This window comes from Asparagus officinalis, chromosome 3 (genome assembly GCF_001876935.1).
Source record: "Asparagus officinalis chromosome 3, Aspof.V1, whole genome shotgun sequence".
NCBI lineage: Eukaryota > Viridiplantae > Streptophyta > Magnoliopsida > Asparagales > Asparagaceae > Asparagus > Asparagus officinalis.
The window spans coordinates 48,255,390-48,276,365 of NC_033796.1; the positions used below are offsets into that span (position 1 = coordinate 48,255,390).

The 20,976-nt window shown below is 39.4% G+C and overlaps 1 protein-coding gene across 1 annotated transcript; it reads left to right on the forward strand.

The window, feature by feature from the left end:
- On the forward strand, positions 11,705-14,786 carry LOC109835062 (G-type lectin S-receptor-like serine/threonine-protein kinase At5g35370). Its single transcript, XM_020403063.1, has 3 exons — positions 11,705-11,877; positions 11,950-12,844; positions 14,052-14,786. The coding sequence occupies exons 1-3, from the start codon at positions 11,705-11,707 to the stop codon at positions 14,784-14,786; spliced, it is 1,803 nt and encodes a 600-aa protein (XP_020258652.1).

Sequence of the window (20,976 nt, forward strand, 5' to 3'; positions counted from 1 at the left end):
AATAAATCCCAAAAATCTCATCTCTTTTCTCAAGTGAAATATGTGATTTTTAAAAGCCCAAAAGCCAAATGTCCCAAAGCAACCATGGCAGCTCCTCCTATTTTTTCCCAAAGAGTTGGAATGGACTTGGATGCAAAGAGTTGGAATGAATTGAACTTTTATGCAAAGATTACATGACTGGTGCTGCAATGCCATTGGGCCGGACTCGTTTACTGTTGGATTTTCATTTTTTTTCTTCCTAAAGTGAAGTATTTGAAGCTTGAAGGCCCAAAGATGATTACACCTTCCATGACCGGCCTTGGCTGCTGCAAATTGAATGTCATTTTCGGTTTTCAAAATCAATGAAAACCGGCCTTGTGCTGCAGGCTTGGAGCTCGGATCGGCAACAAGATCTCTTCATCCTTGGCTTATAACCGACTTTCGGTTAAATCAACTCTTTCATAGAGTTTCAAACTCGTTTCAAAGTTCTCCACACGTCAAATCGTGAGGGAAAGATCATGTTCTAGTAAAACAAGACGTCGGATCGTCAACGAGAAGCAAACTCGACGCGAGCATTCGAGGGAGGCATTCATCGCCACCGTGAAGAACCCAGAATTAAACAAAGGGGAGATCCAGATCATTCTCCTCTCTTTTGTAATCAGGAAATCCAATTGTAATCGAGATTAAAGGAATACAAATCAAATTTTCCTTATTGTCTTTTTACTGCAAATTTTCACAAACAAAAGATGGCCGACTCCGCTGGGGATAGCTTCTGTGACGAAGAAGTGGTGGCGCAATTCGGATGTTCATCTCACTGAACAACCGTCGAAACTCTCATGGTAGAGTTTAATCAGCCAAGTTTGAGGAGCGCTATCTCTCCGGATCCCTTAGCCCCAAGGCTATGCGCAAGATCCACAAAGTCTCCAAAGAGACTAAAGCTCCAACTGCTCCAATTGTAGCCGCAACCGCGTAAGGAAGACTGCTCGGACAGCCCCTCCCCCGATAGTAGTGGCTCAGCTTCAGCCAAACCGCGCCAAGACGACGGGTATCGGCGGTCGAAAGATTGCCATGAAGGCGACAAAGCCTTGAAGCAGGCTAAGAGAACGTCGCTCGCACGAAGGAGGAGATCCTTACGACGAGCACATCTTCGAGAATGCCGATCTCAAGTCAACATGAGCTTCGTGTTTGTGAGCCTAAACGGCGACCCTATGCCCTGCGTTTCTGTTTCAGAATGCAAGTCTCGCGGTCTATGAGCCCAACATAGGGCTCTGTGTGAAGAAGACTGAACGCAACCCCAGGGCGCCATTCCACAAATAACGCAACCTCAGGGGTGCGTTCCACAAAATAAACGCAACTCTAAAAATCTGCGTTTCACCAGCAACACCTGGAGCTCGGGCATGCGTTCGGGTGACGAAATTCAATATGGAACCTGGCCTTCTCCGTGGAGCTTCGGGCGCTGCCCGAACCCCGCCGCGGGGGTATTCCATCCCCCCCGGACCCCCTGGCCAGGGGCGCGCCGCTCCTGGACCCGCCGCTCGGCTGACCGGGCAGCGAGACCCCGAATACTCTGTGCTAGCGCGACTAGATTGAGGGGCGGATGTCAAAAGTCCATGGATTCAAAGGCATCTCAACCAGATCATGTTCACAAGAGCCAGTCCTGTCCAATCATGGACTGGGCGGTTCCAATTCAAACCTCACGATCAGGAGCAATTCTCCTCGAATCTTCACAATAGATTTTGAATGAGTTTCATATCGAGAGAAGACCGCGATGCAACAAATCATTCGTTCATTCCAATGTGAACGGCTGATTCCTACGGTCCTCTCGGATGTCAATGCTGCTCATATGCGGCCAAACTATTGGTGTTCGACCAATTACGAACGTTGCTTTGGCCCAACAACGACGACTTCTCACAGGAAGAAGTCTCCAGAGAACCGAATATCCCGAGGTCACTATCAATGTGATCAGCCGAGGGAAAGCCTTAGGTCCTAGTTCTCGACGACTCTGAGACAAGTCGTTCGCGACCGTCAGAGAAATCGCTAACGAGGTTGAAGGAGTCTACCAACGCACTCGGACGCGAACAGAGAACCATTCTCCCTGTCAATTATCGGAGGTTAGCCAGAGGAACCAATTCCGATGATGAACACTCAGCCATTGCAGAGTCCCTGTCATCAGCTCTTTTTGTTGAACATGAGAGTTGCTCTAAGGATCCTGTTGACGAGCCAAGAAGTTCCAACAGACCTCTCGAACCCCGAAAGATCCAGCCCCGATCTGATTATCAAAAATCTGATCTTTAACTCTGTTGAGTTTGTTGTTATTTATAGGGGATTAAGGGGTGTAACCACCTCCTTAATTCGCTCCTAAGTGAGGCTAATGGGATGTAACCGCCCCTTAAATTACTCCTGAGTGGAGTTGTGATCCCCTCAGATCGTGGGAAACGGTTTTGAAACTGTTCAGCTCCTGTTTGAACGAATCAACCGCAAAATCCACATTCCGGTGTAAATTCTGCGTTCAAACGCAGTGTCTGGAAGCTTGAACGCAGTGTCTGGAAGCTGCGTTGGCATCTTGTTGGAAGCTGCGTTTGACAGCGATTAGAGCTGCGTTTGGCAGCGATTTGAACTGCGTTTGGCAGCGGATTGGAGCTGCGTTCAACGTCGGTTGGAGCTGCGTCAGGCAGTGGTTGAAGCTGCGTTCAGCTGCTGATTTGAGCTGCGTTCAGCGGCTGATTTGAGCTGCGTTCAGTGGCTGATTTGAGCTGCGTTCAACGGTTGAAGCTGTGTTCAGCTGTTGATTTGAGCTGCGTTCAGCGGCTGATTTGAGCTGCGTTCAGCTGTTGATTTGAGCTGCGTTCGTGGCTATGAATGCGGCGCATCTTGACGATGGTACGCGGGGAGGACTTCCACGTCTTGATTTGAAGAGACCGTCGATTGTAGTCTCTTTCTATCAAAGTTTTGCAAAGATCGTCATTTTGTAATCTTTACTTTAGCTCTTTGATATGCAAGAGTCGTCAGATTGTAACTCTCGATGTTGATCGTGAAGGCTGTTGATTAGAGCTTCCATCAGTTGTCGTGAAGGTCATCAGATTGTAACCTTTAGCGATCTACGTGAAAGTCTTCAAATTGTAACCTTCTGGAAGTCGTCAGATTGCAACTTCCATCATCGGTGTTTGATGGGGATCAGCTATCTATTGTGATTTTTAGACAGCCTACACTACCAAGCACAAAATTTGTGCTTGGTACCAAGTATACCCATTTCTCTCTCTCTCTCTCTCTCTCTCTATATATATATATATATATATATATAGCAAAACTTATGTCAACTTAAGTGGATAACAAAAAGTTGTCCACCAAATTTTTTAACCATTCATATTGCCTAGGGATCCTTGCATGATATGAAAAAAATTATATTAATAAATGAGTGGCAAGAAAGTTTGGTGGACATCAACTTAAGTTGATAGGAGTCTTACTATATATAAATATATATATAATCACAATGGACAAATTGGTATATCTTGTAGAGACTTGGTGATATGTTGGTATTTTTTTTTAGTTTTGTCAGATTGGTATATTTTGTAGACTCCGGCGCAATATAGTCCTTAAATTTGGCCGGAGTTACTGTTCCAGTTAGTGCTGATGGGATTTTTTACATAAAACCCCTCATTAAAAATCCATCCTGCTCCTAACCCCCTCTCCCTTCTCCTCCTCCTCATCCTCTTCCTCCTCCTTATCCTCTTCAAGCACCATCACAAGCATCATCTCCATGCTTTTCCCTCAGCAGCTTCAACATGTTTCCATTCATCTCAACAAGAAGAACAAGTCATAAAGTGTGTAGTTACAACAACACTCATTCACATGATTTGTAAACTAAAATATACTAAATACTCATCAATAACACCACAAAAGCTAACATTCGCCCCAAGTAACCAAATTTGATCTTAAAAAAACACCAAATGCTTGTCCATTAAAGAGAAATTACTGCGTAATGACAAAAAAATCAGACAAAGAGAATGATAATCAAGTAACAAACCACCGAATTGGACTCATCGTCATTATCCAAGCTATCCTTAGTAACTGCATCGCAATCCACGTCACTAATCCCTTCAATCTCCTCGTTTCGTCCATCGACAGTGTTGAGATCGTGCAGCGAGCTCTTGATGAACGAATTCGACGAGGAGGAGGGGGAGGTTGAAGAGGATGAGGAGGAAGAGGAAGAGGATGAACAGGAGGAGGGAGAGGGGGAGGTTGAAGAGGATGAGGAGGAGGGAGGGGGTTAGGAGCAGGATGAGTTTTGATGAGGGGGTTTTATGTAAAAAATCCCATCAGCACTGGCCGGAGCAGTAACTCTAGCCAAATTTAAAGGCTATATGATGTCGGAGTCTACAAAATATACCAATCTAACAAAACTAAAAGAAAATATACCAACATGTCACCAAGCCTCTACAAAATATATCAATCTGGTCATTTTGCCTATATATATATATATATATTATATATATATATATATAATATATATATATATATATATATATATATATATATATATATAGTATAGAGAGAGAGAGAGAGAGAGAGAGAGAGAGAGAGAGAGAGAGAGAGAGAGAGAGAAATGGGTATACTTGGTACCAAGCACAAAATTTGTGCTGGTAGTGAGGTGTCTCATTCCCATCCATTCATTCAATTGGGGATCACATTCACATGGGTTGAATGTGGTCCCCCCATTTGAATGAGTGGAAGATAATATGCCACATCACTACCAACCAAGCATACCCATATTCCTCATATATATATTATATATAATATATATATATATATATTATATATATATATATAATTATATATATTATTTATATATATATATATATATAGGGAGAGGTTCAAATAAAAACCTCACTATCCTAAAAACTAAAAACCAATCCTCTCCATTGAATCTAGATTCATCCAATTGCTGAGATTAAAGCTGCATAAGGGTAATCATGTAAAATTAACAACCACCAAAAAGAGGTAATGAATGCATGTCTGTTGAGTTCTCCAAAAGCCACAACATCTCTCTCTCTCTCTCTCTCTCTCTCTCTCTCTCCCTCTCTCTCTCTCTCGAAAATCACAGCAACTCTCTCTCTCTCTCTCTCTCTCTTCAACAGCTCCCTATCCAAAAAGTCATGATAGCTCTCTCTCTCCAAAACTCGTGCCAACTTATCTAATGCTACGTTTGCCTTCAACTGCATCTCTATCAACGGTCTTCTTCAACCTTCATCTTCAACCACCGTCTTCAACTTTTGTCATCGTTAAATTATTTTAACGTTTTAATGGTAAGTTTATGAAATTTGTTTGATTTTTCGTCTAAAAGTTTTAGTTTTAACCTTAAAGATCGTAGCTTTTTGTTGTAAAAGGTGAAATTTTTTACATTTTAGTCTGAAAAGTTTCCTGTTTATTGAAGAAACCAGTTAAAAAATGAAGACACGCATGTGTGAATCTCGATTCACTGCAGTGAATCTCGATTCACACATGCGTGTCTTCGTTTTTCAACTGGCTTAAAGATCGTAGCTTTTTGTTGTAAAAGGTGAAAAATTTCACCTTTTAGTCTGAAAAGTTTACTGTTTTTTGAAGAAACAAGTTGAAAAACGAAGTCACACATGTGTGAATCTAGATTCACTGCAGTGAATCTCGTTTCACTACAGTGAATACAGATTTAGTTATGTGAGGTATTTGTTTTTTACCATAAAAATTATAACTTTTTGCTGTAAAATGTGAAATCTTTTCATGGTTTAAAATTTTATAGCTTGATGATATGAAGTTTGTTGAATCAAAAACTTTTGCTGTAAATGGCATCCAATTTAAAATTTTGTTGTAAAGGGTAAAATTTAAGTGAAGTGAATCGATGTTCACTGAACTAAATACTCTTGAACTAAATACAAATTTGTATTTAGTTATCGATGTTCACTGAACTAAATACAAACTTATATTTTAGCTTCAATATAAGTTATCGATGTTCACTGAACTAAATACAAATTTAGTTTGAGTAAAAGTCATGTTTTACGTACTCTTGAATTAAATTGGAAATCACAAATTTAGTTGTTTTTTGCAGGGAGTTGATAAACCTATGTGACTAGACACTGGAACAATGAATACGACGGGATGAATCTGATTTCACTTCAGTGAATCTCTATTCACTGAAATGAATCTACTTCAGTGAATCTCGATTCACATCATTGAATTGAGATTCACTGTAGTGAATCTCCGTTCATCCATGCCATCCACGTGCAAACGCAAGTCTTCTGAAGTCTAATGAAGAGAACCTATCCCATTGGATCCATTGTTTCACTTAAGATTCATTTTACATTAATTTTATTGAATATCGATTCATATTGTTTATCTGTAACTCTAAAATAGTTGATTTATGTTTGCCCACTATCTGGATTTACCATTACAGATGTAACATTATAACATTCAATCTAGATTAAATCTCAATTCAGTTTTTGATTCATCAATGGTGAATCTATGTTCATTGATATAATCATTCTTGTTTATTTTTAGATTTAGGCAGCTAAGATGTAAACTCAAGTCATTTCAGTATCGGATTTGGTAAAAATTTTAAAAATTGTATTGGATAGTTGTGAAACCTTAAAAGGCTATAACTTTGTGTACCAGCGTCGTATTGAGACGATAATTAAAAAAATACCTCTATCATGCAAAATGGAGGATAATTTGGTTTTAGTCAAACTGAATCATAAATTTGACTTCACCGTAAAGATACAAACAAGATAACGTCATGTTGAGGTTACAGTTATTCAAAATAACTCATAAATTGTCGACAGAATCGAGATCCATCGTTATGAATTTAGATTCAACTAGTTATATTAGAATAAGAGTTGAACATGATAATCCATAAATATACAAACTAAAATAACTTTTCTATTAATCAACAGTTAACAACAAACTTAGATTTGGTAACACTGTTTAAAGATATAGTAACTAATCATCAATTTTTTCTCAGTTTTGAACCCTTTCTTGATCCTTGTTTGACACTAACAAATTCATTGAATCTCGATTCACTGAAGTAGTGAATCGAGATTCACTGAAGATTCACTGAAGTGAATCTCGATTCACTTCACTTCAAATAGTCACTGATGCGAAAGAAACTTCATCCCTTCGTATTCATTGTTTCACAGGCATGTCTCTTCATAAAATAAGAGCAACAAACAACCAATGAATCCAGATTCACTGGAGTGAATCCAGATTCACTGGAGTGAATCCAGATTCACACTGGAGTGAATCCAGATTCACTCCAGCGAATCTAGTTTCACTCCAGCGAATCCAGTTTCACTTCAGTAGCAGCACAACAGCACAGCAGCAGCAACACAGCACAACAAGACCACCAACTTGTGAACAACAATTAAATAAATATTAACTCTAACTTGTGAACAATAATTAAATAAATATTAACTATATATGGCTCTCGATTCACTCCAATGAATCAAGATTCACTGTAGTGAATCAAGATTCACTGAATTGAATCTAGATTCACTGGACTGAAACTCGTTATCAAACAATAGCAAAGCTGCAAAAATAAAAAACAAAAAGAATAAGAATCGTCGTGAACAAAAATAAACAAACAAGACAGGAATTTTTCTTTTTTTTAAGAGAAGATTTTGGCGGTCGAGGAGCTTCGTCGACGGCGTCGAGGGGCTATAACGTCATCCCACTAATTATAATACATAACACATATCAAATCATTTAATGCCACTATAGTATAACAACAAATTAGTACCTCAATTGCTATAGCTTTAGCACGAATTTTTTTACAACTAGGTCGGATCATGACTGATCCACACAGAGACAAAAAGAGCAATTATGATTGCTCCCCTTATGCATCGTGTAGGTATGTTGGTAATATTAAATAGTGATGCTAAGATGGAGATTAGATAAAGGTAAAACCTAGATTTGTTTATCTACCTTTCCTCCCAGGTACGCACCTAATGCCCTCTCGAAGTCGATGCTTCGGTCTTCTCCTTCTCTTTTCTTTTCTTTTTTTTGGTGCGGCGAGACAGTGACGGGAAAACAAAAAACAAAAAGAACAGACGACAAAGAGGTATGTTGGGGTATGGTTTTAGATATTTAAGATGTAATTTACTGATAGAACCCTTTTAACATTTTAAAAATTCTTTTACTTATATATATATATAGAGAGAGAGAGAGAGAGAGAGAGAGAGAGATTAATGGGTATCCTTGTCATAGGAGGGGATTTCCTCCTTGACGCCTCTAAAATCAAATGATTGAGCGACATTGTGGATGATCCGCTCCGTTGAACTTGATCTACATATTCTAAAACCCCAACACACCATATTTTTTTTATTTTTGGATGACTTCCTTTTGAGTTGCGTTTGAATATCTTTTAGCTTTTTTTAATGCCTACATTCCCACCAATTCACACACACACACACACATATATATATATATATAAATATAATTTCATATACATATATATAGACTGTAGGGCTGGTTATCATGGATATGGAATTAATTCGGAGTAGTCGGTACTGTGTACTTTAGCAAATGATGTTCGCAATAATGTTGGAAAGAAGTGATCATTTAGATCCCAAAAATTTGACATTTTGAAGAAGAGTAAGATTACATTTGCCTGTATAGCACAATTTTTTAAGATAAAATGTATGGTAAAAAATTACGAATAAAGGCGATATTGCTCCTTACAAATATGATAGTGCACATCATGTTAGAAAGTCCCACACAGTGTGAAGCATTTTTAGTCTTGCAAGTAGAGTTAAGAGCGGCACTACAATAATTTCAGTGCTCCCCTCAACTATATATTGAGATCACCCCCACATGGTGCGGGTTCTAATGAGATCCATATTTTCACATTGAGTTAACTTGCTCAGGCACCCACAAACGATCGCCGCACAAATTTACTTGAGCAGTCACACACAAAACGATCGTCATAGGGCGATGATCCGTTGTCACCCTCAAAATTTCGAGACAATCTCATGAGGATCAGTGTGATGGAGAATCGCTGGGTTTGATTGTGTCCGCGAGTTTTATTTATGTATATAGACTTTTAACTTCACTTTCTAACACACGTAATAGCTTGGGCTTTCTTTGGTTACTTTAACTGATAATTGATGCTCCCGTAAGCCAAACAAGAATTGATGAGGCATTGCTTACTCAATCGACGCCCGTCGAGTTTAATTATGTATCAATATATGGTACTAAAAATATTGTCATCAGAGCATTTGTAAGTAACTTGAGAACTACTAACGTAACGATTTTTTGTTCAAAAAGTTGGTTCCTCTTCTCTTACCTCTCGAATTCCAAATTCATGGTCGGCTGATTTGTTATTTCATCGGTGGTTGGGTGACAATTGGTTATTCATATTACCAAATAGGATCCTCTATAATAAATCAATTAGACAAATATTAAAGCATGAATTGAGTGGGGCAGGAATCAAAATCATGCCCCCCTCGCCCCTCCACGATAATAAACAACTATTTGCTGACTAATTTTGTTTTCCTTGAATTAGTGTTAATTAAGTACTGTAGTTTTCTTATTCGGAATATTGTTTTGGATGCCTATGTGACTAGTACGACGTTGCTTTACCTGGATCAATTTGAGTACGAATAATATGAGATCCCTAGATGGTGCTAAACCTTGTTATCATCCCAGAGTAAAGAAACCTGCTTAACACACATCCAATTAATTCCTAGTTTTGCAAAAAATAAAAATAAATAAATAAATAAATACATAAAGGCAAAATCCCTCTACATAGAAGAGGTAAATGCCTCCTTTGAACATTGGAAGTGTGGACCTAAAAAATTGTTCTGATGATAATTCAAGCAAGGGTCTCTAAATCTAAGCTTCGTTTGGGTGAAAAACAATAGAGATAGAAGTTCTATAGCTGAGAATTGATCATTCATTATTCTTCAATTGAATGTTGTCAGTCGGAAAATTCTTAGATTACTGGTCACAATGTCACCATTCTATATGAGCTAGCTTACAAGGGAATGTTATATTTTGTAGCTAACATCTCTGATCGTTTCTTAATTAAAAGGGTTTTTCTAATGGTTGCAGATGGACACTCGTTAGAGGATGAGAGAGATAGAGAGAAGAGGGGTAAGGCGAGAAATTACTACAAATCAGGAGGGGCCCGATTCATGTTCATTTCTCTCTATCTCTCTCATCCTCTAACGAGTGCCGATGAGCGTCCATTAGAAAAATCATTGTGCATTAACATTGATATTTTTCGATATAAGTCATGGCCTGTATGATGCCAGATTAACATATGTAATCCATTTGGTGAGAAAACTCCCTTCAAACCTTTGCACGTACAATTAATTAGCAGGGAAGAGAATGCATATCCAAGTTGTTCTTATTTTTTGTCAATATAATTTATAGCTAAGTTGATGCGGTAATGTTGTTGAAAATGAGATGTTCCGTTGAGAAGTTGGTTTCTAGGAGAGCACAGGACTTTTGCTCTTGTGTTTTTAACGATCAAGGCTCACAGCTACAGCAGCGGGAGTGTTAAGAGTCCCTTTTAAAGATCCCCTCAGTGCTGAAGTATCATGATCAGATTTATAGGTTACAACTGTTGACGCTTTTTAGTGAAATAAACCGGAGGATGGTTGGACGAGCTTGATCCTTGCTGCACATCTGCTCGCTTTTAGGAATGAGGATGGATTTGAGGCAGGCTCGATCCAAATTCCCACAGGTTTTCTTGAACGGTTTTAAGCCCTCCTAATATTATGATGGCTCTCGTGGTATAAATAATCAAAGATTCACATGGGTTTGTAGGTCTGCCAACCATTTTCCTACCTCTACACGGGTATTATATAACCTCGTGTAAACACGTAGTCGCGTTGAATCTCTTGTGTCATCATCCAATTGCGTCCCGACTTGTCCCTCCCGTTTTCATACGTCCAATCCAATTCAATTCACCGCACCCCCTGCCCTACACCTACACGGGTCAACGCGCCCAATCCAATCCGCAAAATATGAACTCGACCAGCATCGTCGCTCTTCAAGCATGGCCTCCCCAATTCTCCTCCTCCTCCTCCTCTTCTTTCTCCTCCCCCTCTCCTCCTCGGGCCCGGTCTCTAACGAGTTCCTTCACCCAAACGCCCACCTTTACCTCTTCCCACTTCGTCGACAGCCCTTTCCGGCCGCCTTCCTCATCCTCCCCCAACACCACCTTCTCCTTCTCTTCTTACAACCCGGCCGCAGCAGCCCGCTTACTACCTCTACATCGTCCACGCCGATCAAACACCCCGGTCTTGGTCAGCCAACCCAACTCCCCCGCCCTCCTCCCGCCGTCCTCAAACCCTCATCCTCCTCCTCCATCCTCTCATCTCCCGTCCCCCAACGCACCCCGCTGGTCCACCCTCCCTTCCTCTCCCATCCGCTCACTCCGCCTTCTCGACTCCGGCAACCTCCTCCTCCTCGACTCCGCAACTCCACCCTCTGGCAATCCTTCGACCACCCCACCGACACCCTCCTCCCCGGGCAGCGCCTCTCGCTCGGGCAGCTCCCCGCTGAGGAGCCCCGCGTCCGACACCGACCTCTCTGACGGCCGGGTACGACCTCACCTCGCCCGCTCCGACGCGGTGCTGCGCTGGAGGGGCGCGCCAGCAGTACTGGGGCCTGTCCTCCGACCCGCGGTCGTTCAAGAACTCCGACGGCCAGGCTGCGTATCTCGAGGTGAATGGTACCGGGGTGTACCTCCTTGATGGCGGAGCAACAGCAGTCTGTTCCAGGTGGTGTTGCCCGTGACGGGCGGGTTCAGGGCGGGAAGATGGATGCCAACGGCAAGTTTCGGGTCGTTACTTACGGATCGCGCGCGGGACTTACCGCACGATTTGTAGCTCCGAGCGACTCCCTGCGGGCTGCCGTCCTCCTGTGGTAGCTTGATGCTCTGTTCTTCGAATGTGTCGACTTGTAAGTGCCCTGTTTTCTTTTCGCCTGCCAAAGCAGCGCCTGCTTCCGGCGGGATGATTGGGTGCCGTGCCTCGCCTCGCCTTCCTCGTGTGCCCGATCTAATATCTCGTACTTGAGCTTGGAGAGCGGGATTAGTTATTTTGCGAACAATTTTGCCGCGCCTTTGGATGGTGATGAGTTCGATTCGTGCCGGGACACCTGCTCGAATAATTGTTCTTGCCTTGCTTTCTTCTATAAGAATTCCTCAAAGGCTTGTTATCTGATTCACGACCAGATCGGTTCTTTGATTCAGGGGTCTTCTAAGAGTGCAATTGGGTACGTCAAAACGATTAGGACGTCTACTTCTTCTTCGTCCCCGGCACCAAGTTCTACAGGCAAATCGTCTTCCACAAACATTATCCCGATTCTATTGCCCTTAGTAGCTACATCTCTCCTCGTGATTGTTCTTGCCTTCGTGGGTTTCCAATGGTGGAGAAGAAAAGGCAAGAAGGAAGGACCAAGAGTGAGATTCAAATCGCCCATGAGGGAAATCAAGCTCGGCCATCGAAGTTCCTCTGGAGTAGATGAGTTCAGTGACAGTGAAGAGATCTCAATCCCAGGGCTCCCGACTCGATTCTCCAGTGATGAGCTAGAATTGGCCACCAACGCGTTTCAGACTTTAATCGGGTCTGGTGGGTTTGGATCCGTTTACAAAGGCGAGCTCCCGGATGGGAGCCTCATCGCCGTGAAGAAGATTACTAACATTGGGTTACAGGGGAAGAGGGAGTTTTGTACAGAGATTGCGGTAATTGGCAATATTCATCATGTTAATTTGGTTAAGCTTCGGGGTTTTTGTGTTCAGGGCTCGAACAGGATGCTGGTTTATGAGTATATGAACATGGGATCCTTGGACAGGCCATTGTTTGGACATGGTCCTGTGCTAGAATGGCAGGTAAAACTCACGTAATTCCTGATTTTTTTAAAGATTCATTAATGAGAATTGTTCACGAAGCTACAATTTATTCATAGACTAGCTACCTGATAATGTTGGTACTGTTTTGGCACTGTCAATCTTGATGCTTCATTTGAATTTGGCATGGTTATTTTCATGTTCTCGCTCAAGGTTGTACTGCCGTTCACTGATTGCAAATTCCGGCATTAAAGTTTCAATTGAATTAATTACAGGGGTGCACAAAAATATCTGTATTCGAGAAATTACCTGTATCCGTATCATTAGGATGTAGATATGCTTATTAAAATCCATAGCTGATAGGATATGATAACGGATATGGTTATGCAGTGAAATGTTGTATTCCTATCCGAAATATCCGAATATATGTTGGTCATATGGTTTCAACAGTTTTTATCCTTACGCTGATGAATTTGAGGCTAATTCTAATAATCAAGAGATTTAATCTTAGCTTTTTAGATATAATGAACCTATTAATGAACTCTCATGTATCTATTGAGCTATACATTTTTTTATATTATCTATTTTTTCATATTCATTTTTTATCCGCATATATATCCACTTATATATCCGCATGCATATCCGAATACATATCTGATTTTAGCGGATATAGTTATGAGTTTTTTTTACCGAGACATATCCATATTTGTATTCATATTTGAGATTAGTTAGCGGATATGAATATATGATAAATATCATGTCTGGGCCGTATTCTAAGGACGTGCACCCCTAATTAACTGCCAATATGTTATGTCTGTAATTGGTTTTGCATACTATGAATGTTAATTCTTTAACATGCATAAGGACCAAGACATAGACTCACTTGGTGGTATCAATTTATTAAAATCCGCTTTAACTAAGTAGAATTTAAATGTGAATTGCTTTAGTTGTTAAAGCCCACTACACCAAAACTTTAAACTTTTTTGTTTGAGAAATACGGCGAGTCCAGAAAAATCTTTGAACTTATAATCATGGTTAAGTGTTGTAATTTTTTTCTCTAATAGTTACATGGTAATTGCAGCAGATTCCTTGAAATGCAGATTCCTTGAAATTCTGCATCCTATTAATTTTCAGCATGTAGATTTTACACCATTTATACTGCCATTCACCTTATGATCATCTTAGGCAATGCGTATAAATTTGTTTGCACGAGCACGTTCTAACCCTGAAATTGTGATCATTACGACAGGAAAGGCTTGAAATTGCAATAGGCGCAGCTCGAGGGCTTGCATACCTCCATTTTGGTTGTGATCAGAAGATACTCCACTGTGACATCAAACCAGAAAACATCCTTCTTGCCGATCACGGACAAGTAAAAATTGCCGATTTTGGCATGGCAAAGCTCATGACCCCAGAGCAATCTGGCCTCTTCACCACAATGAGAGGCACGCGAGGCTACCTTGCCCCCGAATGGCTAACAAACTCTGCAATCTCAGACAAAACCGACGTCTACAGCTACGGGATGGTCCTGTTGGAGATCGTGAGGGGGCGAAAGAACCGCTGCACTCCGAGCGCTGGGAGCGAGTTCAGCGGTTCAAGCGGGTCGAGCGTGGAGTACTTCCCAATAGTGGCAGTGGAGAGGCACATGGAAGGGAGGTGGTCAGAGCTGGCGGACCCGAGGATGGAGGGGAGAGTGACAGAGAGTGAGGTGTCGAGGGCTGTCAAGGTCGCATTGTGTTGTTTGCATGAGGAGCCATGGATGAGACCGAGCATGGCAGTGGTGGTGGGGATGCTGGAAGGGACGATGGCAGTGTGGGAGCCGAAGGTTGAAGGGCTCAAGTTCTTGAGGGTGTACGGGAGGGGAGGAGGGGAGACAGAGGCGGGTGGTGGGGGTGAGGGTAATTACAGCGGATCAGGGTCCAGCGGCGCGAGCGCGTCATTGCTGACGTTCATATCGTCTCAGGAGGTGTCAGGGCCTCGATAATGGAAAGAAAATAATACATGTCTTACTATCAATTCTAAATCAGTTTGAATTGACAGTGCAATCAAAATTATCATGTCAGTACAGTCGCCCATTTTAAATGTGCTGAATATCCTCGATGAGTTTTTTCAGTCACTTGTTGGAGGGTCTACACATATTGTACGGTTCAAATTCAAAGGGAAGACGGTGGGAAATTAGGAGAGGTTGTTCCTAGCATGTAGGATTCAAGACTGACTATGGTCGAGCTGTTATCTTCGGATGTAAAAAATATTTTTGTTTTAAGGTTGAGATTGAATTTGTTTGTACGTTGGGGTTTTGATTGAACCTGTCAAAGCTTGTAGAGATTAGGTGGATCATTGGGTTAGATATGTATTTAACTGTTTCATGAGTAGCAAAGTCATATATATGTTTTGAAAAAAGGGTGTGAATGACCATATTTATTAATGGTGATTTTTCCGCTTTCGTGATGGTGCGTTTTGAAATGTTACGTACGAGAAATGAATTTCAAGGTTATTTACTACTTATTTGGTTAATTATTCTTGTTATTTTATATTTTATTGTTTCATGAGTAATAAGTCAGTTTTTAGTCAAGACATGAGAAAATACTTCTTGATTAATTGAATGGAAGAGCTTAATTTCCTGTTTATACGCAAGAATTGCACGTTATCTACAATAAGTTTTTACAAGAAGAAACCTGGCAACATTGTAAGTTCTACACTTAATGGTAGATACTTCTTATCAAGTTGCAGATACTTCCATGGGGGGTGTACTTCAATTATTGGTGATTCTTTTTCTGCGCTTAAAATTTATTGTTTATGATTAATGAGCCTCCCCTGTTTCTCTTAACTGCAAGCAGTCTCCCCCTACATTAATAATGAAGCAATTTTGAATAAGTCGTTATAGTCATTAAGTATAGTCTTTTCCTAATTTGAAAATGTCAACGGTTGACAGCTTCTGTATGACACAAATCATCTGTTTCTTACCCACACCTAATCAACATTGAAAACATTAGTAGACTGGAATTTTATGCCATCTTTTCAAAGCACTAACCATCGCAAAGCGATCAAGATGAAGGAATATTAATCTTCTCTAGTTCATCATTGTTTAGGTGTCTGTGCGCTGGCTTCTTCTTTTGAAGAAAACTATGTATAACGTACTCAAGATTTTAATAGCATCCACGCGGATTTACTGCTTGTACGGTGAGGATATTTCCTTGTAGAAGTAAAACTCTATGATATAAATATATCTTCAATCACCTATTATTTTGACGTTCAAAAAGAGAGAGAGAAATAGAGATAAAATGATGGTGAGATTAGAGTCTGAGAGGTTGATTTGGTCGTAATCATTATTGATTTTTAATAGAACCATGACCACATTACACTATGGAGACATAAGTTTTGGATCTGAGATGCTAGGCATGGGAGAAAAGCTTGGGTGGCGGTTGCGGGGGTGTGTGTGGGGTGGCGTGGCGTGGATGTTTGTGGTGTGGGGCGGGCGGTGTTTGAATAGGATTGCCTACCATTCACATAAACACAGTAATATGCAGCAAATAGACAAAATAACAAGCTATCAACGATGATAAATAAAACGTAATCAACGAATAAACAAAAACAAATAGAAACTTAACGAGGACATACAAATTTATAGTGGCTAGGATAAAAGCAGTATCCACTCTTCTTTCTCGTGAAGGGGCTTCCTCATTATGCAAAGAATTCTCATAAATCACAAATCCAACTCAACGAGCTTACAAGAACGCACCCTGGAATCTACCTGAAATCAGTCGTCTAACCTAACTCTCCACAAACAGTAAATATCTAGCCCTACTCTAAACCCTCAATTCTAACCGGATTGAGTACACCATAAAAACAAAACCAGATAACCACAATTAAAGTCAGAAAATATGAAAGCTCTTACAATCTTTTCGTTAAACAAATCGTCCTTTGATGAATCTGAACGTAGCACGATGAACACTACAAGAAATCTGCTATTTAACGACCAAAATTAGTGAATGGACCAGTTGCCCGTCATTAATGTGCATATAATAACGACGGGTTTTAAACCCTTCGTCGAGTGATTACAAATAATAGAGAAATATTATGATATGAGATAACGGTTTTCTAATCCCTTCGTTGATTTGATCCTACTACTGTCGTTATTGAGTCTCCTTAAAAATGAAGGGGTCAATTACCTTCATTGATGAGACTCCTAATCATAATTGAACTAAAATTAACCTATTTCTATTAACAAATCCCATAACCAAACCCGAAGCCCCAACTAAAAACCAAAACCGAATTTTACAAACCCATAAATCCTAATCATCCTCTAACCGCAAAAATAACAATTTAAACCCTAGTTAAAAAAATCCCCCTTCTTATCATCGCCGCCTCCATATCTCGTCGTCCGCTCCCCCACGTCGCCATTGAGATCTCTTGCAGCAGGCAAAATATGCAGTGTATGACTAGCCAAGTGCTCCGCAAGCAAGCCTTTCGTGACGGCTTCGCCTCTCAGCGAGGTTGCGTTGACTGAAAATATGGTGAGGTTGCGTCTCGAGGGCTTCGCCTCTGAGCGAGGAATGTATCTTCGATCGGGAGCGAAGGGATCAGTCCCAATCCTCTCTCCGATGCTTCTCCTCAGATCTGGTATCTTTTTATAATTCTTCGATCTTTCTTTTATTTAGGGTTTGAAGTGGTAGATTCTTGTCTGTAGCTGAGGCTGTTCTTTGATCTACTTGCTCCTTGATCTATTTGGTTGAGCTTGTACTTTGTCGATTATTTTAGAAATTTTTGTTTATATTCAGATGAAATGTTATTTATAGCTTACCGATGTGATTTTTTTCTTCTATTTATGTCATGCTTTTTTTGCGGAATCTGTTCCTTTAAGATTTGCTGAAATTTGATAGAAACTTGAGCTTAGCACGAAATTTCTTACTTCATAGATGATTAACCTGCTGTTCCAATTTATTTGTTTCTTTAACAATAGATTGATTCGTGTGATTTTTCACTCTGCTTTTGTGTGGAATGGTTAGGATAGAGTCATGTATGATTACCTTTTGACTAGAGGCCTTTTCGCTTGTCATGGTTAATAAAGTTTAGCTATTATGTTTGAAATTTTTGAAAGTATGTGGAGACGTACTATAAATATCAATGTTCTTGAATATCTGATGGAAGTATTATCATGCTTTGCTAATTTCTCTAATTTTGTATTTCCAATAAAAACCCTATTGTTGATCTTCATGTTGATCTCTTTTATAGATTCCTAAAAATATCAATGGCCTCATTGAATATAGAGCGCATCCTTTCTGGCTTCAAAAGTATTTTCCTTCTCATGAGGTCGATTGTACTCCATGATGTTGCAGTTGTGAAAGAATGGAGGTCAGTCAATTTACTTCTTGCAAAGACGACTTCATTATAGGCTGTGAATTATGGATTTGTATCCATTCAAAACCTTAATTTAAGAATTGATATTTTTTGTTAGTGTTTTTCTTTTTTAGCTCGCTTGACAAGTGCATGTCCTTCATTAGCATGATGGCTTATTTCATTTCATTCAAATTTTCATTTAACTTCTGTCCGGTTCAACTTTACTTTGGAGCATGTATCACTGAGGTATTATTTGCTGCTATAGTTTCTTTTCTGTTTAATTTCATATGAATTTTCAGGCAAGAGATACAAAATATGTGGCCCTTGATGATGGGAGGAAGCTATGTCTAGAATGTTTGGATTCTTCAATAATGGACACCAGTGAATGCCAGCCTCTTTATCTGGATATACAAGAATAGAGGATCACCATTGGTTTCCACTTAAGGTGAAGATTTGAGTGTTTTTTGAAGTGACTGGAACTTGGAAACCTCCATTTGACATTTGAATTTTTTTTTCTTTTAAGGCTTGTCAATGCATCATCAAATCATTGATGGTGTCTTTTAATCTTGTTTCCTCAACTTTCTTTATGAAAAGCAGATTAGTTTTCGACATTTTCAATCGTAAGCAATTTGTGGGTTTTTTCGCGCTCTTTTTGTTCTATATCAAGAATTATATGCATGGAAAAGTGTATTTGTATCCGGCTATCAACTGCGATATCCTGCACCTGATAACAATCGGGTCATAGGTTCTTGTATATAATCTGTAGTCTTCTGTTTTTTTAAGTAATTGATTACCCATTTGAGTTAGGATTCTAAATGGAACTGAAAGTCTTGGTTCTTGTTTCCCTTTCTAATCTTTTGTTTTGTGGCCCTATCTATAATAACCTTATTTTTCACACTTCTAATGTAACTCCTATCTTCATTGTTTTTTACTGGCTCAGATAATTTTTATGTTCCCTTTCTGTCTCCCTTCGCTGAGGAATTCAACTTGATTACCCAGTCATTTAATTGTAAAATTTAGAAAACATTACAGATTTCTTTTCTTTTTGAACAGATTATTGACGGGGTCCATATTGGCACACGAGATGATGCATGCTTGGCTGTGGCTTAAAGGTACTTTATCGAATAAATTCACATCATTTGGTGCATAAAAGCTCAGATAGTATAATACAGATAACTTGTCACTCACGCTGGTAGGTGTTAACTAGCAATTAAATTCCATATAGTAGTTCAATAACCGATAGAAATAACTTGCAAAAATTGCAGAGAGACTTAGTCAGAGAGGTTTTTTTGGATCTATTGGGGTTAAAAAAAATTGAGGCATGGTAGTTGCAATTACCTAGTTGCATGACTAGGTAATCATTTTTTGTAAAATCTCTTATATACTTTTATGATTGACTACTTGCACTAAAAAATATGAATTTTACTTAATAAAATAATATTTGCTTAATTGATATATCTTAATTATGTGATTTTTTTTTAAAATTTTTCAGGTTATCCATGCAAGATTAGGAGAGGTGGGGTAGCTCGAGTCTTCTTTTGACAATGATTAAAGATGAAAGAATGTGTCTTCCCCAAACTTTTATTTTAATTTGTTATAGATAGTTTCATGTATTTTTTTTGGAACAATTAGGATATTAACTCTTGTTATTAGTATTGAATATTTGGTTTCATGTATTTTTTTTGGAACAATTAGGATATTAACTCTTGTTATTAGTATTGAATATTTGAGGATGTTGGAATTTTATTTATTGATGTTATTAATGAATGAAATTTTTATTTTCCCTTTTATTCATTATTGGGCATTTTTAATATATTTGTGTTGTGAATCTTAGTGTCAGGTTGAGAATAATATGATAGTTGCTTATGAATAAAAAAAATATTATTAATATATATTAGAAATTTATAGTCTACAATGACGGTTTTATAAATCGTATTTTATTCATCAACGAAGGGAAAGCACCATCGATAATGGGTTACTAATTACTAATTATGAGGACTTTTACGACGGTATCCAACCGTCATTAATTAGCCTTTAACGATGGGAAAATATCCCCGTAACTAATGGTAACGACGGGAAAATATCCCCGTAACTAATGGTAACGACGGGAAAATATCCCATCACTGATGGTAACGATGGGAAAATATCACTGTCACTGATAGTAACGACGGTGATAATTACCGTCGTAAATATTAACGATAGTAATATGTTCCGTCGTTATAAACTCTATAACGACGAGTAGTATATCCCTTCGTGACCCTTTAGCGAAGAGGGTTTCAACGACGGGTGACAACGGGATTTTCCCCCGTCGTTAGCATATAATAACGAAGGTTTTCAGCTCTTTAACGAAGGGAAATCCCTTCGTTAAAGATGTAATTTCTTGTAGTGGAATAACTGTAAAACCCCGTGAATTTTGAAAGAATAGTGTGATTTATATATTGATAAATGAGTTCTAATTATGATAAATATCATTTATGGATAAATAATTTTGTTCACAATTGATTTAAGATCAATTAAGAGTATATATGCATTATACACCGATGCAATTCGAATCTAAAAAATGATCAGTTAAGAGTATATATGCATTACACACCGATACAGTTCGAATCTAGAAAAACTCAAACAATAAAAGTTGTAATTCTCTTCAATAGCTTTCCAACACATCTTAATCACCTCATTCCGAGGTCAGACGAAAAATTTACAACAAAATATCGAAGACTATCTTCCTAGTCTGACTGGGTTTCCTGTTTTGGGTTTCGGGTTTTGCGCTGTTTGTATTCGGGTTCTTACCTATATATACATATTTTTTTCACGAAAAACACACCTTTTCTCTAGTG